Below are 26,132 nucleotides of genomic sequence, written 5' to 3'. Positions count from 1 at the left end.
AAACAACTTTTGGAGTGTAATAAAAGATTTATAGAGCTTCTACAAATCAAATAGTCCAAAGACGTGAACAGAAAATCCACAGAGGCCATTGTCTTTATTTAAAAATCAACTTTAGCTAGATTCATTTTTGTTTTTGGTTCTCAAGATTGGAAAACGTTAGAAAAGACTGATGTGCCTGAAGTCGGAGAGGGCAGTGAACATGTGAGGGGGTGAGGGACAGTGAAAAGGTAGTGGGATCGATGGACTATAGGATCTGCTGAGGCTAATGTAATGCTCAAGGTGTGGTATGAACTTGAGGGACAGGATACACTGGTAAGAAGTCAGATTTTAAAACAGAATTTGGAGCATGTGGATTTATTGATGATGACAAGGTCTAGAGCAACATAGTACAAATAAAAATATGTGGGTTATGTAAATAATTTTAAATTTTCTAGTAGACACATTAAAATAAGACATAAAATTAATTTACTGGTAATGTGTTTTATTTAGTCCAATATAAACAACTAAGAATAATGTTTCAACAACTAATCGATATAGTGATTTTTACATTGTGTTTTAGTGTCTCCAAAACTTGATGTGTAGTTTACACTTGTAACACATTTCAAACGCTAGCATTATATCAGACGAGTGGGTCTAAAGCATGACCATGGGAATAAATGGTAAGGTAGACAGACCTTACCAGGGTGTTGGAAGGATCACCTATGTGGACACTGGAGTAATTGAGTATGTACTGCCACTAAAAAGAATGTGTTGGACCTAGATGTCATGAGCTGAAAAGATCTCTAAGACATACAGTCAAGTGAATTTCAGCATAGTGCGTATGGGTAATACAATTTATTTAAAATATGTAAGATACAAAGGAATACTGTAGGGAAAGAGGCATGTTATCTTGAAAGTGGCTACCTCTGGAGAACGGAGTAGAAATAGGACAGAGTGGGAGAGGAGGAGGACTTTTCAAGTCTTGTTCTATTTACCAAATATATACACAGGGTGAGGCAAAAGTAGGTTTGCAGTTGTTCACATGGAAAATAATACAATAATCAATAAATAACAATACAAGTATTCTGTTTCCCATATTCACAACGGTGAACCTACTTTTGCCCCACCCTGCATGTATACTTCTGGATTGTTTGAATATCTCAAGAGGAAAATATTCATGCACTCATACAAATTTTTTAAGAATTAAAATATGAATATCATTGGTTTAATTTTCTATTTGTCTTGATTTGCCTTGCCCCTCCTTAACCACCAACGCCCTGCTTCCCCCTTTCCTTAGAGTTTCAAGTATCACAAATTATTCTGAGAACACAAAGCTGGATGACTAACCAGCTTTTTTTTCATTAGCAAAAAACTACATGTGTTTGTTTGTTGTATATGGTGCTGTAAGTACCTGATCAAGACTTCCAATTCTTTGGGTTGCTTGGGGCCTCAGATGACCAAATATTTAACCTCACTATATGGTTAAGACAAGGAGAAAGAGATGTGGTGGGATTCCATGCTGTTTTATTCTTTTCATCAGACAGTGTTCATCCCTGAACTAAGATAAATGCTCTAGCAGACATAAAGAAGCAGGCTGTGATGTTTTTCTTTAGACTTTAAGCTTGTTAAGGGCAGGGACGGAATCTTTGTACTCCTAGTGCCTATGGAAATTTGCTATGCCTCAATGCATAGCAAATAGGCACTGAATGTATATTCTTTAAACAGCATAGTGGAAATAATTTGTTAACAACTGTAAGTTAGTATGTATACTGCATCACAGATTAGGGGAATGACTGTATGCTATTTCTGTATTTTGCTTTCTTATGAACTTTCAACTTCTTCAAAATTTAAGTCAAATGTTACTTTTTCCCTATAGCTTTCCCTTCTGCGCAAGCAGTTAATGGCCATATCCTCAGTGTTCCCACAGAATTATGTGTATGCCTCTCAAACCCTCTCATGCTATGTGTTTCATTCTTAGTTTCCCTTCTAATCATGAGTTCCTTCTGGATAAGGACCATATTTGATCACATGTAACACAGTGCCTGAACTGCAGCAGGTGCTCAATAAATGTCTGATGAATGAATGGATATATAAATGTATAGATCAGAACTTGAGGCGTCAAACTTATTTCCACATACACCGAGGAAGAAAGACAAAACTTACATTTATTTATTGAGTTACTGAGTATTTACTGAGAACCTGTATATACTAGGCAAAAAGAAAAGAAACAAATTGTCCAGTTACTTTGAACTCTTTCAGCAATACCTGAGTCCTCACCATATAAAATCCATTCATTCTTTGGTTAATCTTCATGTACAGTTTTCTCTAATGTACTTTCAAATATTGCATAATGTTGAATACCATTATATATTCCAAAGGCCGCCTGAAAGGCTAGAGGAATTAGCATTCCTTTTATTTCTGTTTGACAAAGCATCACCCAATAAAGTAAAACTCTTCCTTTTGGTGGCAGTGGAACAGTATGATACCTAAAAAGAAAAAAAAGAGTTAAACACTCTTCCTGGATGCATATTCTATAAAAAATTCGTTGATTTCTTTTAAACTCACCACTTCCATTCAAGGTCTTTCCTATAGCTAGCAAGAAGGTTAAAAGTTAGCTATTTGAAATACCAGACTACTATATTTTGATTAAAAGTATCACTGGAAGCTAAAAGATAAGGAGAGTTTACTAATTTTTTTTTTAAGGAAGGAACACACAGAAAGAAGGAACACAGACAGACTTACTTTACTGCCAGACGTCCATTTTTAGAAAAAGCCAAAGCAGTGGGGTACAAAACGCCACCCGCTATGCTAACCAGTGTACTTCTCAGAGCACAGTTTTCCTGACTTATATTACCTGGAAAACAAAAGTAAATTTGGTCTCCCTTTCAAACTCAGGGTAAACATTAAGAAAGTCTTGTGCCCTCAAAGAGTAGTTATCTGTACTGTCCTCAACCATAGTGAAGGAGTAGAAAGAATATTAGAAATTCAGTCTATGGTATACAATAGACTAAATGTACCACATCTGAAAAATGCTTTTATTATACTTTACATAAGGCAAGTTCTCTCTTACATATGTGGTTGCTGCAGAAGCAACTTTACAATAAAGAATATTATTAAACTGGTAGACCAGACAGCTGGATTCTAAGTTAACAGTTTTTACTGTCTATACGTCATGCATGTGCTAGGTGCTGGGCATAGTGTTGCATAAAAGAGACCCAATTCCTAACCCTCAGGCTAGTCTACCAGGAAAGACATTAGACAGATATTTAAATAGATAATTTTCACTGTTCACAATGCTTTGAAGGTAAGAATACAGACTGTGTCTAGAAACCCTGGCATAATCAGAGGTTTCCTGGAGGAAGAGATATTTAAGCAGGGACCTGATGAACAGGGGTCAGAGGTTCCAACAATTACTGGTTATGAAACTTAAGGTAAGGGGAAGAGGCAGAAAACATTAGAACCCATAATATGCCAGATACTATGTTAGGCATTTAACATACACTATCTTAATTCTCACAATCCTGTGAGGTAAGCACTATTAGTCCTAATGATAATACAACTGAGCCTCAGGTTAAATGATCTGCCCAATGTCACAAACCTTAAATGGTAGGAGGTAGGATTTGAAATCGTGTGTAGTAGCCAAAGCCTACTTTTTGCTTTTTTTAAACAAGATTTTATTTATTTTTGGAGAGAGGGGAAGGAAGGGAAAAAGAAAAGGAGAGAAATATCAGTGTGTGGTTGCCTCTCACTCACCCCCTATTGGGTACCTGGCCTGCAACCCAGGCATGTGCCCTGACTGGGAATCGAACTGGTGACCCTTTGGTTTGCAGGCCAGCATTCAATTCACTGAGCCACACCAGCCAGGGCCAAAGCCTGCTTTTTTTCTCAGTATATTATGTTGCTTCTTAGATGTGAACACATCTGTTTTCATTGCTTATCTATAAAAAAGGCAATACTACTCAACTGTTGAGGGGATAAAGTAGGACAGTATAGGTGAAGGTACTTTGTAAGTGGTAGAGCAATACACAAATGTAAGGGATTATTATCAGCAGTAGCAACAAGTATATGTTAATGAATAATTTTACTTAGACAAACACATTATACTTTAATGAATTTAAACTTACCTGAATACAAAGCATCTGTGACAAGGAGCTTATAAGCGACTACAGTAGACAAAAATGGAAGTGTAATCAATGATGCGTATGTCTTCAAAGCATCATGGTTAACCCTGAAGCAGTGTCTGAAAATGAAGTTTGCCAGCAGTCCAGAGAAACTAGCTGCTGTTCCAATCATCATTGTTCCATATATATTTAAAATCCTAATAGAAAAATAATAACTAAGTTGGACATAATATTTTCCTAATGGATATACCTTCCTAGGTAGTCATATTTCCTCAACATTAAATATTTCTTGAGCACTTACTTACTATGTAAAAGTATTTTCTACATGCTATGCATAAGACAGTGACTAAAGCAAAAAAACAAAACAAAACCCATTTTTCATGAAACTTGCATTCTAATCAGAGGATACAATTCTCCTTCTGAGACTATTTAGAGTGGTTTTAAAATGGAGCTCTTTTGAAGAGAAAATAAATTTTGGTCACAAGTAAGTATAGATATGTTCCTATATACACAAATTTTATGAGCTATCTAAAATCTAAGACTGCTCTTGCTACTAAAAGAATTTGCTTAAGGTCATTTGAAAAACGTTGTTTATATTTGGTTAGGCCTTCTAGAAAATAACTGTTTCTTAATTAGTCCAGATAGATTTAAAATAATTTGTTGAGGATTTCTAAAACTTCATCCAAAGAACTTTGCTAGATCTAGATTTACTTATTCTGACTCATACCTACATCCAGAAATGTGTAAGGTCTAAGGCAACATTTTTATTCTTGAGCTCTAATAATCTAAAAGTCAAAATGGTAATGTGAAACAACATGTATATCATGGAATCTGTATTCCTGTTTATTGAACTCAGCACTGTTGCTAAGGTAATCATATCTAAACTGAATTTAATTACAATTGATCAATAATTAAATATAAATAGCTTCCCCAAATTGTATTTTCTCAATTACTTTTAATTTAAAAATGTTTATTGCACTAATAACATTTCAATAACAATTTTGGACATTTTTAAAGACATTATCACAGTCCTAATATTCCAACAAACCACTACTTTCACCTGTCCCTGCTTCTCTCCAGTTTTTTTAAAAATAAGTTTTCTTCACAACCAACTCAATGAAGTTAGTAGGATCTCAGATATTCAGAAACAATGGTAATACAGAAAATATGTAATGAAGTTCACTGATTTTTAGTGTGGATGTGTCTCTTACTTTTCTTTTCTGAGATACTCAAACTTTTTTTCTATCATTTCGATGACCATTGATCTTCTGAGGTTTGCATCTCCTACAGAAAGACTGTGCTGACCATCTGTACACGCTGCCATCTTGATGTTCTGAAAAACATAAAATTCGAGAACCATAATAGCTAGTGAAATCTTATAAATTCTACAGATTCAGATTAAAAATCATTTAGACCCTAGTAATGTGTCAGGCATTGTCATCTGCTTTTACATACTTTTTAATGATTCAATCGACATTTAGTGAGCTCTTACGATATGCTAGACAATGGCTTTTTGATTCACATAATTTTGAAAAATTGGTAGGATAGTGATCGTCTCCACTTTTACAGATGAGAAAAATAAGATTCAGAAAGGCTGAGTTGCCCTAGGACTTAGTGTAGAAGGATGACTTACTGAAATACTTTTGTTTTCCGTATAGTTTCCCCAAAATGCAGCCAGGCCCCTTTCAGTGCTCCTGGCTTTCAGAGCTAGAAGAAAACAGTTGCTACTTGTTAACCACTCTCTCTCTCCTGTCTCATGAAAGCCTGAGCTCATTTCCGTGATAATGCTGAGTTTCCTGGAGAGGCAGGAGAGAGCAGGGATTGCCTTGGACAATAGTGAGAGGGGACATAAGAAAGAGGGACACTGTTCCAGGCTAAGAAGAGACAGTGGTTCGTGGATGGCTACGGATTATATGTTACATGTCCAGCTCCCTAGGTGCGAAAATAGGGCCTTTACTGGGAATTGCTGTGCAGAATACCAGTGAGCCAGGACGCCACAGCACTGGGTTCTAGGGTCGGACAGGTCCTGTGTCCCAAGTGTGAAGTATGAATAGATGGCTGTCAATGAAAAGGGACCATGATGACTGGCCTATGGCATCTTAATAGGAACTCATGGTAAAACAAAAAACAAACAAAAAAAAGCCAGATCCTCAGCTTCCTTTCTGAATGTTGTGCTCTGGGAAAGACTCTTCAATGTACATGAAAATTCTTACAAGAAAAAAATCGTTAAATCTTTTGCCACATTAGCACGATGAACAGATTTTTAAAAATCTATGGCCCTTCACAATTTATACCAATCTCCACTTTAATGACATTAAATTTAGTCAAGGGCATAGACTGAATCTCATATTTCAGGAGTCCCAGGCAACAGATTAGAGTGGATTAAGCATAATGAGCACAGAAGATAATTAATTGGTGGTTCTCAATTATGTGATGTGCCCAAGAATCACACCGGGAGTTTCTTTGAAGAGCAGTCTCTCCAGCTCCCTCCTAAGACATATGGATTCACTAGGAGTGAAGCCTAGAAATCTGCATTTTAGCACCAGTGATTCTTCTGAGGCCAGTAGTCAATAGACACATGTTAAACATCACTGCAATATTCACTTGCTGAGTAAGTGATATGTAGCAATCTTAACCCTAAGAAAAGGCAAATTAACTGCTGAAGACGGGATCCTCCAAACTCTTCTATGCTATTACACAATAACAATGGGCCACTTTCTTTCCCTGTATCATCACAAACTGTATTCAAAGTAGTTCTTTTTCTTTAGAATGTCTGGGGAGGACAGGGAAAAAAATTACAAACTACAATTTCTCAGACACTAGATTTAATCTTTTTCCTCTCTCTGACATCTAAATGTAAAATGGAAGAGAAAGTAGTATCTGAGGGAGGTCCTATAATCTAATGTTCTATGAAGGCTGATGTCAGTATCATAACCAGGAGACTTGGGTAACCTATTTTGCTGTCACCCAATTCACTGAAGTCCTTTACTAACCCCACAGAGAAAACTTTCAGGCAATGACTTCTACAGTCTTAGTATATGGCCAACAAAGCCACTTGGGGTTATGATGCTATAATATCCAAACAGGACAGCAGATACTGGAGTGCCTATTCTTTGGAAGGCAGCGGTAGTAAGTCAGAGAAATAGATGGGTAACTTTCGGAGAGACTGCTAACAAGTCCTGAAATGTAAAAATTTTGCAGTAACCCACATTTCATCTAAAGATCAGTCCAAGACCACTCAATATATCGGAAAGAGTGAATTTATGTAGGTTTATAGCTTGCCAAGTATCTTACAGTTTTGTAGTGCTTTTATGTGTACTATTTCACCTGAACTTCACATTGTAGACCACGTTCATTCAACATCTGACATTCGTCAAGAGGTAGTCATAGCCACAGGAATTCACAACTCAGCCAGAAATCAGGGAAAAAAGGGCAGGAAATTTGAACGCATAAAGCGCGTGCCATAAAAACAAAACAAAAGAACATAAGAAAAGCCAACCTTAACCTAGCTAGGGGAAGTGTGGGAGGATTTCCCGGAGGAAGTGACACTTAAACGAATACCTGAAAATATTTGGCGGAGACTGGGGTGGGAAAAGGTGCGGGGAGGTATTTCAAGTTGAAGGTAAGGTCGGTGCAAAGGCCCTGAGGCAAGAGAAAACAAGCGGCAAGCAACCTAGACTTTAGGTCTCCTACTTTCTCTCTGTTCCTTCCCGTCGCAACTGGAGACTTAACCCATTGAGCGACCCATGGACTTCGGGAGCTGTTCTCTTTAGGTTTTCAAATTCTTTTTACTTGCATCATTTCAGAAGAGTCCGCCAACACACTAAGGCTGCAGAAATCACCGTCCAAACCACCCCGGATTCCCGCCTACCTCGGGCGTTTCTCCAGCTCCCTGTGGCACCGCACCTTTACCTCCCGGGTCAGCCCCAGCCCCGCGCCGGAGTGCCGCCATCTTGGGGGCCCACGTGACTAGCAGGTGGGCGGGGACCTAGAACGCCCGGGGTGGGCGGGGTGTCCGGCTCACGCCTCTCTCCTGCAGTCCCGCCCGCCCCAACCCAGTCAAAAGCCGCGCCCTCCGTCCTGTCTGTAATTGGGCCCGGCGTCCTGAAATTACGGCTGCTCATTGGCTTCAGGGAGGTCCAGACGTCCGTAGGCCCGCCCCTTCTGCTAGCCCTGCATTCCCTTACCCTGCTATTTGTTAACCAAGCTCCCTCTCCCACCTAGAAGGGAGCCTGGGGCGTTCCGAACGCCGGGGTGTGCCGAGGCGCTTTCCCCTCTTCAGGGCACCTGTGATAGCCGCGGCCGAACTCCCCACCCCTTTCACGCCTCGGGGGAGCTCGCCCCTCTGGCCCGGCGCGTGTGTTAAGGCTCCGTCTTCTCGGGGACCTTCTGTTCTGACCCCCCAAACCGGCGTCTTCCCCTCTCAGCCGTCTGACTCCTCTCCCCAATGTTCAGTGCCCTCATATTCCATGCTTTCACTCCGCTCGGAAAGGGACCGGAGAGAAATTTGCTTCCCACTTCCCGAAAAGACCCCCAGTGTTTCGGAGTGTGGGGCGCAGCGAGGAGGCCTGGCGCCCTTTTCTCCACGTTCTGTGCCCAGCAGTATCTCCCAGACCAGCAACCCCCGACCCTCCAGTCTCCATGTCTTAGAGAAGCCAAATTCGAGAGTTATATAATTTCTAGTGCTGCTGTTTCTACTGCCTGAAGAAACACTTCATCGCGTGAAGGGTGCAGGACATTCTGTGCTCTTCTGTATGAGAACGGGGTGTGGGCAGGGGTAGCCAGCGGTAGTAGCAGAGATTTCTTGTCTTTTCTACAAAAGGAAGGTGGGTAGTTTGGAGAGAGATTGAAAGGGTAGATGTGGAAGCCAAGCGGCCGAAACTCTCTCATTTAGGAAATCGCCAACCGTTCGCCAGCTTGTGCTCACATGCCTAATACTACTACAGCGTCTCAGAAAACACCTTTGCGGGAAGGTTTGACTTCTCTGGAATAGTCTCAGTGTTTTTCCTTGCTGGATAGGCAGCTGCTTGGATGCGAAGAAATGGCATGATGTGAATGACTCCAGTGTGAAGAAATCTGCTTCGCCAACTCATCCTGCATCAAGTGCCCACTGAGTAGCACTGTCACTTTAATGTCTCCACGCCAAGGGATTGCTTTCCTTCTTTTCAATCCTCTCGGTTAATACATGGGAGGATCAGAATCAGAGGGGGCATTAAGGATCATGCCTGAGGGGCTTGGAGAGCACAGAAGAAAAAAAATGGAAGTGACAGCAAGCTGGATCCTACCTTACTGAGGGGTGAGATCTGGAACTTCTGGTCCAGTAAATAGAAAGGGCCTTTCAGTCTGTGTTCTGCTCCGGAAAACTGTTCAAACTCACCCACCTTTTTAAAGACCAGACTCAAAGAAATTTTCAAAAGTATTTTTTGGGGAGCGCCAGGGGTGGTGTTTCAATTTTTCTCTAAAGAATTGAGAATATTTATCGTCAACCAGTTCATCTTCGAATTTGATCATGTATTAAGTAGTGAAACAGCTTTGTAAATTTGGTTTGTGCCTTAATCGAATTAGTCATTGAACTCCAAAAATGATGCTGCCTGAAGAGGAATTTTAATAACGTTTTCTATGCTTACAATAGTTTTCTGAGCTTCTAAAAAAACTAAATATTTTATAAAAATTGAAAAACTGAAATTACATTTCTCTAAACTCTGGGCAGTGTGAAAAGTTTAATTGTGGAAAGACACATTATTTTTTCTTTATCAGAAAGAGAAGACAGCCTGGATTTCAAAACTAAATAGGTGAAGTGATTTGTAACAGTTACCTGGCTCTTGGCCTCAATCCAGTTGGATCAAGTTGAGACCTGAAAAGAGATCTTGAATCCTGTGGCAGTGGAAACGACCAAGAATGCCAGTCAAGAAGAAAGGTGGGCTATGAAGCTTCCTATATATGTTTCTCCCTTACCTTGGTTCTGGTATTTGTAAATTAAATTGTATTCCATTTAAGAGTAAACTTTTGCTTGGGTTTGGGGAAATATTTATTATAATAATGTCTTTTCCGTGGCACATCATTCAGTAATATTACTTTGCTAAAGTGAAATGAAGTACGACTATAGTATTTAATTGTAGACATTGGTGATTTCATAAGTCAGGTGATCTAATTAGCATAGACATAGTATCACTGATTTGGGATTTTCTTTATCTTGTTAAATGCAACTTTTTAAACAATCTTTTTTTTTAAAAAGTGTATATTTGAGTTCTTTATCATGGGTTTAATATTTATCAAGGGAATTACATATTGTAAAAGATAGTGAAGTTGTGTGCACTGAACAAAATAATAGATTCATTATTTATCTTTTGACTTAAAAATAGTTTCATATTTGGATTTAGTCCAGTGTCTTTACTTTTGTGATAAAGCACAACTTTGGTAACTGTGTTTCTCCAGATGTATGTCTTGTCTAAGAACATGACTGGCAAGTTTCCCAAATGAAGCAGATACCTGAGTTTCCCACCTCTTTCCCACCTGAGTTTATCATAGCTCAGACCTTGGGGATTCACTTTAATTTGGCTGTACTACATGTTAACTTTGTTGCTAAGGATCATAGTGAAACCAGTTTTGTTTTGTCTTGTTTAGTTTTTAAACATGGTATGGACGATCAGATCAACCGTAGAGTTTTCTTAAGGGTTTTGAACCAAAATTTATATGAATACCCTTGAAACTCTATTATACTGGGCTAGCACAGATCCATGTGTTAACAAGTTGTGTGACTTGATACAATCTGAAACTAAAGTTCAGGTTGAAGGTTAAAGTGCAACCTGTCTCTGCAGGATGATTAATCCTACCTGTGGCTTTGGAAGGTGCATTGAGGAAACATAATCAGTGAGGTGCTTTGTCCAACCAGTATCTGTGGAGATGGACAATGATATATAAAACTTTTAGAACACCTAGAAACATTCCCTTGTACATGGGCATTTAAGACTGAGATTGTTTCCTTCTCTCACGCTACACAGTAATATCACAGAGAAATAAACTGTTTATGAAATTTTGGAGCCACATCTGTCCAGATCAGACACAGTTGGCTTATCTGAAATAAAAATGGTTTGGGTAATGTAGCCAATAAATGACAGTTCTTATTTAATTTACAGTGTATATTTATTTATTTTTTTACCATTTATTGTCCTCAAGACATTGTCCCTTTTGGACTACCTTAAATGCATTATGTATAAGAGATGGAAGGTGGCAAGGCAAAGAGAAGAACAGGGGGAGAGGGAAAGAGAAAGAGAAAAAAAGTGGGGGAAAGAGAGCAAGTGAGAGGGAGGAGGGGGGAGAGAGAAAGTGTTATCTGGAAAGGACGGGGAGGAGGAAGGGCAATGGATGTTCTAGGTGTAAATTCACTAAGCAGAATGATCTTAAGGCTTCTAAAACCGGTGGACTGAGTCTCTTAAAAGTTCCTAACTTTAAAGGAAGTTACCAAAATTGCTGATACATTATGGAGAATCATGCTTTATAAGAAATAATTTAATAGTTTTATTTTCCCCTCTTCTTTCCTCTTCTTTCCCCCTTCTTCTTCCTTTTTCCTCTCCTTCCCATGTTCTTTTAACAATGATTGATTGTAATGGATCAAATTTTAAGGAATTGCATCCTAATTCCCCAAATCAGTATATATTTGGGTTATACTAAAGTATATGCATCATTTTATTTACTTTATGAACTGATGTAGTTAGAAAAAATAATTTATTTCGTCTTTAATCTTTTAAAACTATTAATATTGTTATATTTTTGAATTATACAGACAACTAGCCAAATTATGACATGTGCATTATATTTTTTATTGGATAGGCTTACTTTTGTACAATTTCTAAAATATGAGTAAAACATATGTTTTAAAGTATAACTTAGGTTTGTTCTGCAGGGGTTAGTATGTTGTCATCTTGAATCTTTTTTCTTTCTTCATTGTTCCACCTGGTAGATATGACGGAGGAGCTAAATAAATGTAACTTTAGTAATAACCATATTCATTGAGCCCAGTGTTTATTCATGATTGAATACCTACTCTTATTCAAATAAGAAACTTTCATGGGACGGTTTCTCATTTGGTGTTTATTCTGTGTGTTATTGTAAAAGTAGAGAGGAGAAACTTTCATGGGACGGTTTCTCATTTGGTGTTTATTCTGTGTGTTATTGTAAAAGTAGAGAGGCGATTCTCTGGGGATGTACAAACACAGTGGGAAGTGGGAATGGGCATGGCATCTTGCTTAGTCCATCTTTAGGCGCCTGTTCTTGTCTCTGCTTAGGTAAGGTGAGTCTGTTGGACCTCAGACCGCTGTAGTCACTGCTTTGTCGCTTTATGACAGTACTCCCTACGTCTACCACCCCTGTCTCTTAACATTTTTATAGATGGCAGTTTAATCAGTTTTCCCTGTCTCCGTTAGAGATTTTTTTTCCTCCAGGAGTTGCTTTACATTCAGGATTTTTTTTTCTGCAGTAGTAACTTGATTTGCTCCTAAATGAACCTTTAGTACATCTTAGACCTATTTTAACGTATGAGATTTCAGGGCCTATCCAACGTCAGGTGTATTAGCCTGGTTGGTTATGGTGCAGGATCATGGTAAAGTGCTGTTTCAACAAGACTTGTTGAGTTGGTTGAATTTGTTTTCATGACAGATAAATGTAAGAAATAGAAGTTAATGCTAATTGTGTCCTTACATGTGTTTTCAGTGGAAAGTTGCTGTTTTAGTGACACAATATTGCTTCACCAGAATGTTTTAGTATATTGCAGTTTGTTTTTTGAGCAGTTTTTATTCTCTTTATTAAATATGGGAGGGAAATTAATGCTTTCGATACTTTGGGGTTGATGCTCATTTCCTTTCTGTGTTTTAAAAATATTGTCCTATTTTCTGAGCTTCTTTTAATTGGTAAAAAAGTCTATCTGATATTTTTCACTTCTCTGATACTTTATTTTCTTTGAATCTTTTTTTTGGCAACTGTTCTCATTGATAAATGACATGTGTATAATCTTATTTTTACCAAGTACTAAAAGTTAAATACTATCATTTTCATAATGCATATATTATGACAGTGCTTTTTTAAAAGAAAGCTGAAGAAAGTCGTGTAATTAGAATTCGAAGAGGTGATGTTGCCACGTATCTCCTAGGCATCCTTGAAACTGAGGTGGTTTCCCAGGTCCACAGGCTTTCCTTTTGGTTCTCTGTGTGCTTCGTAAGTGTCACTTCTGTTTTTCTCTTTTTTCTTCCTCTCTCTGGGAAACGGACCCTTTACAATTCTCCTTCCTCATTTAAAGTATTCTTTATTCATTATCTGTTTCCTGCACCTGATGGCTTAATTTTTTTTGTAGTATCTTACTACTTTATATTTGCCTCCTGTGAAAACTCTTTTTCCATCTCTAGCTTTTCTTAGGTTCTTAAAATTAAAAAAAAAAAGCTTTTCCACATTGACTGCACCTTTTGCAAATTTGTATTTCAGTTTTCAGGTTTGTTATGCCAGTTTTATATTCAGATGCTTTTTCCATTTCATAAAACTTCAGTTTTTTTTTCTAGCTAATAAAACTCGAGTTAAATACTGAATCTTTCCAGAGAGAGAGAGATTCTTTATTATGTTCTCCTTTATTATTTCCAGAGAGAGATTCTCTCTCTCTCTGGAAAGATAGTTTTCAAACTTTATCAATTTCTGTAAATCAAAGTGAAATAAATAATTTTTACTAAATAATAATTTTAGATTTAAAAATCTCTCAAAAGGGTCATCTTGACCTTGGTTGAGAGGGTTATTGCAAATCATAAATCCATAAGACTCTTGATGTTAGAAAATGTTCATTAGTCCAGGAGGCATAAAGAGAGAGCATCTGGAGAAAGAAATTAAAGAATACTTTTGTATTCAAACTACTGATTAGATGTACGTTATGGAACAAACAATAGGCATGGTGCTAAAGTGATGGGTTAATTAAATTCATTTTATAGTTATTACATTCTGGGAAAGTGTGCAATGATATGCTAATTACTTGATACTAAAAAGTTTTGAACTGTTAGGTTTTTGGGAAACTGCCCAACTGCTTTATGGGATAGAATATTTGATCCCTCCTTTAGGCCTATGATCGGCTACTTCTTTGGATTGGACAGTCTAGCCAGTGAGAAGATACACGCAAAATATTGGAGTTTTAAAACATGGAATTAAGGCATTCGTGCTTTTGCTAATTGATCTTATGACAATATATTCACTAAACTACAAGAATACTCTTTATTCTTATTTATATACTCTCCTTATATACTCTTATTTCTTATTATTTACTGTTTAACCATGTCAGTGATAGTATAATATTTTTTAGTGTAGGGATGAGATGTATAAAATCTTTTCTTACGGCGGGGGAGGAGGTCCTGCTCCCCAGCTATAATTCCTGCTCAGGAGTTTGTAGCAGTCAAGGCACGAGGGCTCTGTGTGTGTTTAATGTAGGTTGCTTTGTCAGCAAAGGATCATGAGTTTTATCCAGTCTCTTCTGTCCAGTCAGTCATTCTGAATTCCAAGTAGTAAGCTTTCTGCATAAGTTCAATTTTTAGTAAGTTTCTCAAAGCTATTTCAAGAATTATGGCCAAAGAACCTTCATTATGAAACAGTTCTCCTGACCCCATTTATTTTAGGATTTAAGAAGAACAGGAATGATGTTATGAAGTAGAAAATCCTGTGAAAATGAGATACAGTACTGGAACTTTCCAAGATTATGGGTAATATTATGTCTTCTTCTGGTGATACCGTCTTGCTAGCCACTGAAGCCCTGACTCTGTAGGGCGCTTGTCATTTTGGAGAGCTCTGACATCTTTATCATTGAAAGTGTGATACGACTTGGAATAAACCTGTGGTTTTGTTTTATTGAAAATTTCTTATAGGTAATAAACTGTGTATATATATATATGTATATTTTAAATATATTTTATTGATTATGCCATTACATTTGTCCCATTCCCTCCTTCACTCCCCTCCACCCTGCACACCCCTCCCCCACCATTCCCCTCTTTTTGTTCATGTCCATGTGTCAGAAGTTCTTTAGATTCTGTATTTCCCATAGTATTCCTGCCCTCTCCCCTGTCTATTTTCTACCTACCTTCTATGCTACTTATTCTCTGTACTTTCTCCCCTTCTCCTCTTCCCACTCCCCTGTTGCTAACCCTCCATGTGATCTCCTTTTCTGTTTTCACTCCCAATCTAGCTGTCCTCTTAGTTTGCTTTTGTTTTAGGTGTGGTTGTTAATAACTGTGAGTTTGCTGTCCTTTCACTGTTCATGTTTTTTATCTTCTTTTTCTTAGATAAGTCCCTTTAACATTTCATATAATAAGGGCTTGGTAATGATGAACTCCTTGAATTTGACCTTATCTAAGAAGCACTTTACCTGCCCTTCCATTCAAAATGAGAGCTTTGCTGGATAGAGCAATCTCGGCTGTAGGTCTTTGGATTTCATGACTTGGAATACTTCTTTCCAGCCCCTTCTTGCCTGTAAGTTCTCTTTTGAGAAATCCGCTGACAGTCTGATGGGTACTCCTTTGTAGGTGACTGTCTCCTTATCTCTTGCTGCTTCTAGAATTCTCGCCTTCATTTTAATCTTGGCTAATGTAATTATGATGTGCCTTGGTGTGTTCCTTTTTGGATCTAACTTCTTTGGGACTCTCTGAGCTTCCTGGATTTCCTGGAAGTCTATTTCCTTTGCCAGACTGGGGAAGTTCTCCTTTATTATTTGTTCAAATAAGTTTTCCACTCCTGGCTGTTCCTCTTCCCCTTCTGGTACCCCTATAATTCGGATATTGGAACGTTTAAAGATGTCCTGGAGGTTCCTAAGCCTCTCCTCATTTTTTTGAAATCTTGCTTCTTCCTTCCTTCTGGTCCACTCCCTTGATTTGAGTCCCAGTTTCCTTTCCATCACTACTGGTCCCCTGTGCATTTCCCTTCATTTCAATCAGTTTAGCCTTCATATGTTCTTCTAATTTGTGGCTAAAATCAACCAATTCTATGAGCATTCTGATCACCAGTATTTTGAACTGTGTGTCTGAAAGGTTGGTTATTTCTTGGTCACTTAAGAAGTATAGGTTCTGGGGCTTTGAGCTGATCTTGAGTCATAATGTTTGGTCTGTTCACATCTGTTGTGTTTGAGGGGCGGAGCCCTAGGTGTTCACCAGGGCCGGGCAACCCAGTTGCTGGGTTGTGACGCTATATGTGGGGGCGGGGTCAGAGAGGGAAAAAAATGGCACTTTGCTCTGCTCCACTCTCCCTCAGATATCTGTCCCCTCTGCAGCTTCCCACAAGCAAATTGGGCCCTTCTGGTGCTGGTTCCCAGGTATGTGGGCCCGTGGACTCTCCAGGACCCTGTGGGTCTCTCCAATGAACTGTCTGCCTGGGAGCCTCTCCCAGCCCCTCGACCCCGAGAACGTCTTTCCAGGTGGTGCTTTCAGGCTCTAATTCCCGCTGGGGCCCTAGCTTGAGTGGTCTGTCCCACTGTTCGCTCCTTTACTTGGTTTATTTGCGTATGAATGTGTGACTGCAGTCAACCAGCACCCTGCGCCCTCATTGGGTCCTCCCATCGCAGCCCCACACCTGGGATCTGCCAACCGCCTCCGCCTCTGCTCCTGGGTTGGACCCAATGATCTTTTCAGCCCAACCGCTCTCTGCCACTGACTCCGCCCCTCTTACTGGTCTGGCTGAGTGTATCCTTGTTGTCGAAGTTCCGTACAGCTCAATTTTCACTGTTTTGGCTGTGTTTTTGTTTCTAAAACTTTGCTGTATTTTTTTAAAGATTTTATTTATTTATCTTTAGAGGGGAAGGGGAAGGAGAGAAGGAGAGGAGAGAAATATCAATGTATGGTTGCCTCCTGTGAGTACCCCGCTGGGAACTGGCCTGCAACCCAGGCATGTGCCCTGACTAGGAATCGAACCATGATCATGTGGTTCACAGGCCTTCGCTCAATCCACTGAGCTACACCAGCCAGGGCAAATTTGCTGTCTTTAAATTTAGTTGTGGGAGGGGGCACAGTGTTTCCACCTACACCTCCATCTTGGCCAGAAGAAAACTGTATATTTTTAAAAGGTAAAATTGTATATGTATTTAAGACTTTACTCCATTTATTATTCAATCATTTATGTACTTCTCAAAGTTGTGTTGAGTGCATGCTATGTACCAGGCACTGTGGTAGGTATATATATTTTTAAAGATATAGTTTATTTCTAGAGAGACAGGAGGAGAGGAAGAAAGAGAGGGTGAAAAACAACACTGTGTGAGAGAAACATCGATTGGTTGCCTTTGGTATGCTTCCTGACAGGAGCCGGAACGCACAACCCAGGCATGTGCCCTGACTGGGAATCTAACCTATGACCTTTTGCTTTGTAGGATGTTGCCCAACCAACTGAGCCACACGAGTTAGGGCTGTGGTGGTACATGTTTTGCAGTGAGAAATGATATTCAGTCTCTGCCTATGGTGGTTAAAATTTATTAGGAAGACAGATGTGGAAACAGATGATTTCACTGTTGTGTGGTTGAAGTGAACACACTGTCATGGAAACAGAGGAACACCCAGCCACATCTAGAGGAGTCAGGGAAGTCAGAACTATCTTTCTGGGAGATACGACATTTAAGATGAGACACAAAAGACCAGTAGAAGGTTACCAGACAATATACAAAATGGTAAGACACTGTTTCAGATTATTTATTTTCTTTGCCTTGAACTATATCACCATGAGCTCTGTCATCGCCATCATCATCATTATCGTCAATCTCTGATAATGTGTCAAAACATCTAGACCTATAGTCAGAAGATCTGGCTTTTAGAAGAAGAGAAAAGATCATGTGATCATGGAGATGGATTCTCAGTCCATAAATTTAGGTATGTAAGAAATATCCACCTATTTTCTATAGTTCAACCTTATTTCTGACCCTTAGTCACTGAGTGGTAGACAAAATACCTTCACTGTATGTTGAGGTTTTCACTACTTCCCTGGGGTTATGGCAGAGTTCCTCCTGGAATGGGGGTGTATGCTGGTCGCCAGTAACCTGTAAATAATGGCTCACCTCTGAGACATGAATTGTTGTGTCTAAATAGTTCTTTCTGGTCTGGCAGCGATTTGCTACTTTCAGAACATGCCCCCCCCCCCCAATTTCTGTTTCTGTTCCTCTCTGGGGTCTTCCTGCTTTCTAGACACTGGGGCCAGGAAGCAAAGCAGAGACCCTTGCTGCCTTGGAATCCAAAGGCTTTTCTCTCTTTTCTTCAGCTGAGGAAATCTTTTTTTTTGGACTGGAGATATTGTCTCTCTTTCTCTCTCTTTCTGTATGTATCTGAGAATCTGTCTTTTATCTCTGTAACAAACTTTTATTCCCAGGGCTTAGGTTTCAGGAAAGCAAAAATAGAATAACTTAAAAATTACTCTGTTTTCTGTCCTGGCACATACCTCCCCTGAGGCAATAAAGTATGAAACCAGTTACCTGCTTGACTGAGAAGAAAGGAAAATGGGAAAATTTATGGAGAGAAAAAAATTAACATCTCAAAGTGCCAGTCTCCTATAGGTATGATCAAGTTTACATGCCTTTTCATGATGATGCCACCGGGTGACCTTGTGAAAATCACATAATCCTTCTGGACTTCAGTGTCCCTTTCTGAAAGAGCTTAATATGCTTTTCTAATATCATGATATATGCTGTTTATCTTCCACTCTAAATAAGATAATATGTCTGAACTTCACATGTGCAAAGTTAGTGATAGGACTGGAAGCTCATCCAATGCTCTTTTCACTGTGTAGTTATGCTGTTCTTTGAGTAGGTGAATGGCATATGGTGCAATGGAGGAGAGCCCAGGGCATGGAATCCAGTCTTACCATCAGCTGGCTATATTATCTAAAGAAAGTTAACAAATTGAGCTTCAAATGCAGTATTACTGACTATACTAATAAGAGTCACCTTACAAATAAAAGGATGTAGTCCAAGTAAAAATTGTTTTGTAAATAGGAAAGTGCTACACAAATCCTTATTATGAGAATACTTTAGAAAAAAATTGGTTCGAGGAGGTTAGTTGTGTTCAAGCCTGTGCAGATAGGGTAAGGACACATCAGCTTACAGAGCCCATGCATTTTTTGTAGATTATGATGACATTTCTTATGGGTATTTTTTTCTATTTCAATATACTAAAGTAATTTGTAAGCCATCCAGTATTTTCAAAGTGATGGCCATCTTATTTTATTTTTATTTTTTCATCTTATTTTATTTTATTTTTTTATTTAATTATTGTTCAAGTACAGTGTTCTCTCTTTTACTCACATCCCAACCCACCCCCACCCATGCTCCCCACCTCCCTCCCATTCCCACCCCGCTTAGTTGTTGTCCATGTGTCCTTTATGCTAGTTCCTGTTGAATCTTTCTTTTAATTGCCTTTGAATCCCTCTAATAAATTGCTTAATTTTAATTATTATAATATAATGATCCAGAAATTTTCTTTGTTTTTTTTTTTTTAGATTTTTTATGTCTTTATCGATATTTCTATTTTGTTTAAAAAACATTTTTGGACTTTATTCCACATGTTCCTTTAGTTCTTTTTTTAAAAAATATTGATAGAATACTGAATTTTATTTTATTTTATTTTATTTTCCCAAGTGGGATGTATATTCTTTCTTTTTAAATTTAATTCTTGTTCAAGTACAGTTTTCTGTTTTATATTCCCAGCCTTGCCCCCCGCGAGTGCTCCCCACCTCCCTCCCATTTCCGCCCCCCACCTTAGTTATTGTCCATGTGTCCTTTATACTTGTTCATGTGAGTCCTTCCCCTTTTCCCCTGTGATTCTCTCCACTCTCCCCTGTGGTCCCTGTCAGCCTGTTTCTGGGTCCAGTGCCAGAAACCCCCAAATTCAGTGATGGCCATCTTTAGATCTGCTTTGAATTTGGCCAGGCACTTCTCCACAATTTAAATTCAAAGTTTTATCTGTTTTTTTATTTTCTTTTTCTAATTTGTTACAACTAGAATAATGTATATTCCAACATTCAGTTGAAGATGTGGTTTGCTATATTCTTCCTTAATATTTGTTTCTACTTAGCCTTTCACTTTTCCCCTTGCTTTCTTCAACAACTCCATAGAAATTCTGAAAACATGGCTTATCTGAAAAGTAGTACTATAAACCCACCATTTTATACTATTTTTTGTTTGTTTCAAGAGGGGAAATATCCTGATGAACAGATGTTGAAGTATATTAAAATGTTTTGGGGCAGTTGTGAGGGAGTAAATTATAATAGTGAAGGACAATAACAGAAAAGGAACACTGTGGTTGTTTCCAGTGAGTTAAGTTTCAGTGTGGTACCGTACTTACAGGTGTGGATGGGCTTTGGTGACAGATAGAGTGGGGTTGGAATCCTGGTTTCAGCACTTACTGGTTGTGTGGTCTTGGGCAAGGTTTTCTCTCAGTGTGTTTTCTCATTTGCAAAATGTATATAATAGTATTTACAAGGGTTCTTGTAAAGATTGCATAAGGTAATCTATGTAGAATGCTTAGAATTGCTCAACAGATGCTGGCTAATTTAACTGGTAATAAAATTATACCTTTGGTGAATTACTTTGAACTTTAAATTTTAATACTAAAAAACTTTTTAAAGACCTGGTACAAGAGTAGGTTTTCTATTTATATTTGTCATTTAATTATTTTCAAATATTCTTAATTTATAAAACAACATCAAAAATAAGAAACATATATAAATACTAATAAAATATTTTTATTCGCTAGTCATAATGTCTTATAAGTATGATTAAAATTGTGGCTGCTCACTTTGGCATATATACACTTAAAATGGTATAAGGGAAAAATCAATTGTTATTACTTGTTTCATTCGCTATATATCACATTGTTTAGTGATACACTTAAAACATAGTCATGCTTATCCTCACTTAAAAATATTCCATGGTGGACATTCTGGTCAAGATGGCAGTGTAGGCAGACATGGCTCACCTCTTTGCACAACCACACAAAAATTACAGCTAAGATATAGAACAACCATCACTCAGAACCATCAGAAATCAAGTTCAATAGAAGTCTGACAACTATAGAATTAAAGAAACCACATCCATTCAGACTAGTAGGAGGGGCACAGACCCAGAATGGGCTGGTTCCACATTGATGTGTGGTGGATAAAAATTTAGGAGGGCATCTTGGGAGTGAGTTGTCCCAGCCCCACACCAGATTTCCCAGCCCAGGGGTCCAGTGCCAGGAACCCCAAAATTCTGGCTGCAAAAACCAGCAGGGATTGAGTCAGTGGAAGAAACTCCTAGAGCTCCAAGAAGTTCCTCTTAAAGAACCCACAAATGGACTCACCTACTCAGACTCCCTCCCTCTGAGCTCTAGCACTGGGAGAAACTTGAAAGGTTCCAGTGGTATATGGGGAGAAACTGAAGTGTCTGCCGTCAAGGCGAGTAGAGGCCATTGTCTCTTTCCTAAACCTTCCCCCAACAGAACTGGCAAGCTGGTGGCATATCTGAGACTCCATCAATACTGTTTGACACATCTCGAAGATCCCTAGAGACTCTGCCCTACCCAACTTACAGGCCCACCCAAGCTGCTTTTTCATGTGAATGGCTGGTCTTGGCTCAAGCTTCACAACTTCCTAAATCTTCCCAAGCAAGCAACCACTGGCCTCAGTGAGCCCCAGGTCCAGCATTAGCAGCAGCCAGCCTAGATTCACAGCTTGGCTTTGCCTGAAAATCGCAAGCCCAGAACAAGTAGCCATTTCAGATAGCTTTATAGCTCAGAAAGGGTGGCCCTGGGCAAAATACAGGTGGGGGCTGAACTTGGCCTATACCACCCAGGAAATCCCAGGTCAGTGCACCCAGTGGACTGCTGCAGACCACATGAGAGCACCACCACCCTGCCCTTATACAGCTGATCTTCCTCAGAGGGTGAAGGTTGCTGGTCAGTGGTTAAACCAATTTTGGAAGCTGATTGGCCTTAGTAAATCACTCCCATTGACCTGCCAACAGCAACAAAGGCTCAACTACAAGAGAATGGTGTACTCAGCCCACCTGAAGGGTGCACCTTGAGTACCCAGCTTGGGTGATGGGGAGACTGTGCCAATGGACTCTACAGGACACCTATTACATTAGGTCATGCTACCAAGACAAGGAGTCAAAGCAACTCTACCTAATGCATAGAAACAAACACAGGGAGGCTGCCAAAATGAGGAAACAGAAAACATGGCACAAATGAAAGAACAGATCAAAACTCCAGAAAAAGAACTAAACAAAATGGAGATAAGCAATTTCTCAGAGGCAGAGTTCAAAACACTGGTTATAAGAATGCTCAAGGAACTTATTTAGGACCTCAGCAGCATAAAAATGATCCAGTCATACATGAAGGATTCACTAATTGAAATAAAGAAAAATTGCCCTGGCTGGTGTGGCTCAGTGGATTGAGTGCTGGCCTGTGAACCAAGGGTCATTGGTTCAGTTTCCAGTGTAGTACACATGCCTGGGTTGTGGGCCAGGTTCCAAGTAGGGGCACTCGAGAGGCAACATTGATGTATCTCTCCCTTTCTTTCTCCATCTATTTCCCTCTCTAAATAAATAAATAAGATCTTTGAAATAAAGACCAGTTTACAGGGAAACAGCAGTACAGTGGATGAAGCTGAGAATCAAATCAATGATTTGGAATATAAGGAAGCAAAAAACAACCAATCAGAACAAGAAGAAAAAATTGAAAAAAAATGAGATAGTGTAAGAAGCCTCTGGAATAACTTCAAGAGGTCCAGCAGTCATATCATAGGGGTGCCAGAAGGAGAAGAGAAAGAACAAGAAATTGTCACCAGAACACACCTCACAGACTGACACGTGCACTTCCTCACATATTAATTTGATCACTGAGTAAAAAACAAAAAACAAAACCCCTAAGAAACTGATTTATTTGAAAAAATAATGAAGAAAACTTCTCTAATTTGGTGAAGGAAATAGGTATGCAAATTCAGGAAGCTCAAATAAGATGGATGCAAAGAGGCCCACTCCAAGACACATCATAATTAAAATGGCAAAGGTTAAGGATAGAGAATCTTAAAAGCAGCAAGAGAAAAAACAGTTAGTTACATACAAAGGAGTTCCCATAAGATTGTCAGCTGATTTCTTAAAAGAAACTTTGTAGGCTGGAAGAGATTGGCAAGAAATATTCAAAGTCATGAAAAGCAAGGACCTACAGCCAAGATTACTCTACCCAGCAAAGATGTCATTTAGAGAAGAAAAAAACCAAAGTAGTTCATCATCACTAAACCATTATTATATGAAATGTTAAGGGACTTATTTAAGAAAAAGGAGAACATAACTATGAACAATAAAATGGCAATAAATACCTATCTATCAACAATTGAATTTAAAAAATAAACCAAGCAAACAAGAACAGAGACAGCATCATGGACATGGAGAGTGTTTTGATGATTGCCAGGTCAGAAAGGGATGTGGGGGAATAGGTAAAGAGGTGAGGGGATTAAGAAGAGCAAATAGGTGGTTACAGGATATAACTACCTATGGAGATGTAAAGTATAAGGCATGGAGTAGCCAAAGAACACATGACTTGTGGACATGAACTATGGTGGGGGGATTGCCTGAGGGAGTAAGGAGTGCTGTGTGGAGGAGGACAAAGAAGGAAAAAATAGGAAAACTGTAATAGCATAATTAATAAAATACAATAAAAACTAAAAACTTTCCATGGCTTGTTATTCCTCCTTGGGTATAAGGCCAAATCTAGCATGGTTTATATGGTGTCAACTTACTTCCCTGCTCTCATGGCACCTGGTACCTCACCATAGCATTATTACACTTATTTCAATTGTTTACTTTATTGAACTATTCTATTTAATTATCTTTACTTTCAGACAAAAATTTCTGAGAGGGTAGAATATTGCCTGTCTTATTCACTACCTAGTTTCTGACACCTAGAACATAGTAAGATACTCAATAAGTAAGATACTCAAGATTTCATTAATGAATGAAAGAACGTATTATTTCTCTGTACTAGACTTTTTAAGGTAGGACCACTTAAATTTATATTATAAATACAATTTTTTATATTAAACACATAAGAAAATCAGTGATTCCACATTTAATCCTAAATTCTAAAATTCATTGATACAATTTATGTCTGATTGGTAATATGTATTTTATTTTATTTTTTAATAGCAATATGATCAACTCTTTCTGAGGGATTGAGGGTGGTATTTTGGGGGGAACACTACACATGGAATCAGAGCATTAGGATGAAGCTCTGGTGTTAGTTGCTCTGTGGTTTTGGACAAACTACTATGATTTTCAGTTTCATGTATAATATGACTTCCCAGTAGTGAGAATTGGATAAGATAATGCATGTAAAAATTCTGTCTAAACTGTAAAAAGTGTCGCATAAGTTTATATAAAGAATTTTGTTATTACCCTGGCCAGTGTGGCTAATTTGCTTGGCATGTCAATCCTGTGACGGAAAGGTTGTGGGTTCCATCCCCAGTCTGGGAGCAGACAGGTGACAATAGATCTATGTTTCTTTCTCAAAGTGATGTTTCTCTCCCTTCTTCTCTCTAAAAGCAGTGAAAAAATTTCCTCAGGTAAGGATTAAAAATATTTCATGATTCTAAATGCTTTGCTCTCCAAGATTTGTGTATTAAGTTCATCCTTTCCTCTACTATATTTCAATTTTAGTTTTCCTAACGTATATTCTGTCATTCTTCTTTTTTCTTAGTTGTGACAAATAAGTTTGTGTCGTGCTTCCCTTTTTCTAAAAGTTCATTTGTTAGCACTATTGCTGTTGGCTCTTTCAAATTTAAACTACATATACCAAATTATTTATAACTTTTGGAAATTCTATTTTTAAATCCCCCAAAAGTTGAACCTTAGTAACAGACACATGATTACCTACAATTTCAGTTATGTAACACTGTCTATACTTTGGATTCATATTTTATGCAAACATTTTTTGTTTTAAAAAATGATTTTGTCTCCCATTTCCTCCTGTACCTGCCTTCAGGTAATCCAAATTTAGTTTCTTTTTTAAAATTTTTTAATTTTTATTTTAAAATATATTTTATTAATTATACCATTACAGTTGTTCTATCCCCCCTTCATTCCCCTCCACCCTGCACATCCCCCCACCATTCCCCCCTTTAGTTTATGACCACGTGTTTCAAGTTCTTTAGATTCTATATTTCCCCCACTATTCTTGTCTTCCACCTATCTGTTTTCTACCTACTGTCTATGCTATTTTCTGTACCTTCTCCTCCCTTCTCCTCCTCCCACTCTCCTGTTGCTAACCTTCCATGTGTTCTTCAGTTCTATGGTTCCACTCCTGATCTAGCTGTCCTCTTGGTTTGCTTTTGTTTTAGGTGTGGTTGTTAATAACTGTGAGTTTGCTGTCCTTTCACTGTTCATATTTTTCATCTTCTTTTTCTTAGATAAGTCCCTTTAACATTTCATATAATAAGGACTTGGTGATGATGAACTCCTTGAATTTGATCTTATCTGAGAAGCACTTTATCTCTCCTTCCATTCTAAATGAAAGCTTTGCTGGATAAAGCAATCTCGGCTGTAGGTCTTTGGATTTCATGACTTGGAATACTTCTTTCCAGCCCCTTCTTGCTTGTAAGGTCTCTTTTGAGAAATCTACTGACAGTCTGATGGGTACTCCTTTGTAGGTGACTGTCCCCTTATCTCTTGCTGCTTCTAGGATTCTCTCCTTCATTTTAATCTTGGCAAATGTAATTATGATGTGCCTTGGTGTGTTCCTTCTTGGGTCCAACTTCTTTGGCACTCTCTGAGCTTCCTGGATTTCCTGGAAGTCTATTTCCTTTGCCAGACTGGGGAAGTTCTCCTTTATTATTTGTTCAAATATGTTTTCCACTCGTGGCTGTTTCTTTCCCCCTTCTGGTACCCCTATAATCCGGATGTTGGAACGTTTAAAGATGTCCTGGAGGTTCCTAAGCCTCTCCTCATTTTTTTGAATTCTCATTTCTTCATTCCTTTCTGGTGGGATGTTTTGTTCTTCCTTCTGGTCCATTCCA

At 38.6% G+C, this 26,132-nt stretch overlaps 2 protein-coding genes across 4 annotated transcripts in view; one reads left to right on the top strand and one right to left on the bottom strand.

Annotated features, from left to right (window-relative positions):
* Nucleotides 1–536: 536 nt before the first annotated feature.
* TMEM126B (transmembrane protein 126B) lies at nucleotides 537–8,082 on the bottom strand. Of its 3 annotated transcripts, none has more exons than XM_037042858.1 (5): nucleotides 7,972–8,082; nucleotides 5,312–5,433; nucleotides 4,104–4,297; nucleotides 2,722–2,833; nucleotides 537–2,465 (listed from the first exon to the last, which is right to left on the bottom strand). In XM_037042858.1, exons 1-5 carry the CDS (start codon nucleotides 8,050–8,052, stop codon nucleotides 2,282–2,284), a joined length of 693 nt encoding a protein of 230 aa, XP_036898753.1. In that variant the 5' UTR covers nucleotides 8,053–8,082; the 3' UTR covers nucleotides 537–2,281. The 3 variants fall into 3 exon arrangements, with proteins under 3 accessions (XP_036898753.1, XP_036898755.1, XP_036898754.1); XM_037042860.1 differs by having other exon boundaries at nucleotides 8,007–8,065; XM_037042859.1 differs by lacking the exon at nucleotides 7,972–8,082 and adding an exon at nucleotides 7,774–7,965.
* A 286-nt stretch (nucleotides 8,083–8,368) lies between these two features.
* Nucleotides 8,369–26,132, top strand: part of DLG2 (discs large MAGUK scaffold protein 2) — a 1,965,529-nt gene continuing 1,947,765 nt past the window's right edge. The window contains exons 1-2 of the mRNA XM_037042840.1: nucleotides 8,369–9,396; nucleotides 9,858–10,017. Coding sequence (XP_036898735.1) covers nucleotides 9,999–10,017 — 19 coding nt within the window. The 5' untranslated portion in view covers nucleotides 8,369–9,396; nucleotides 9,858–9,998. The remainder of the gene's footprint in view (nucleotides 9,397–9,857; nucleotides 10,018–26,132) is intronic.

Source organism: Sturnira hondurensis, unplaced genomic scaffold, assembly GCF_014824575.4.
Source record: "Sturnira hondurensis isolate 20B ecotype Veracruz unplaced genomic scaffold, ASM1482457v3 Scaffold0003801, whole genome shotgun sequence".
Classification (NCBI taxonomy): Eukaryota; Metazoa; Chordata; class Mammalia; order Chiroptera; family Phyllostomidae; genus Sturnira; species Sturnira hondurensis.
Note: the sequence above shows the minus strand (reverse complement) of the source record. Positions and strands in the feature narration are given on the sequence as shown.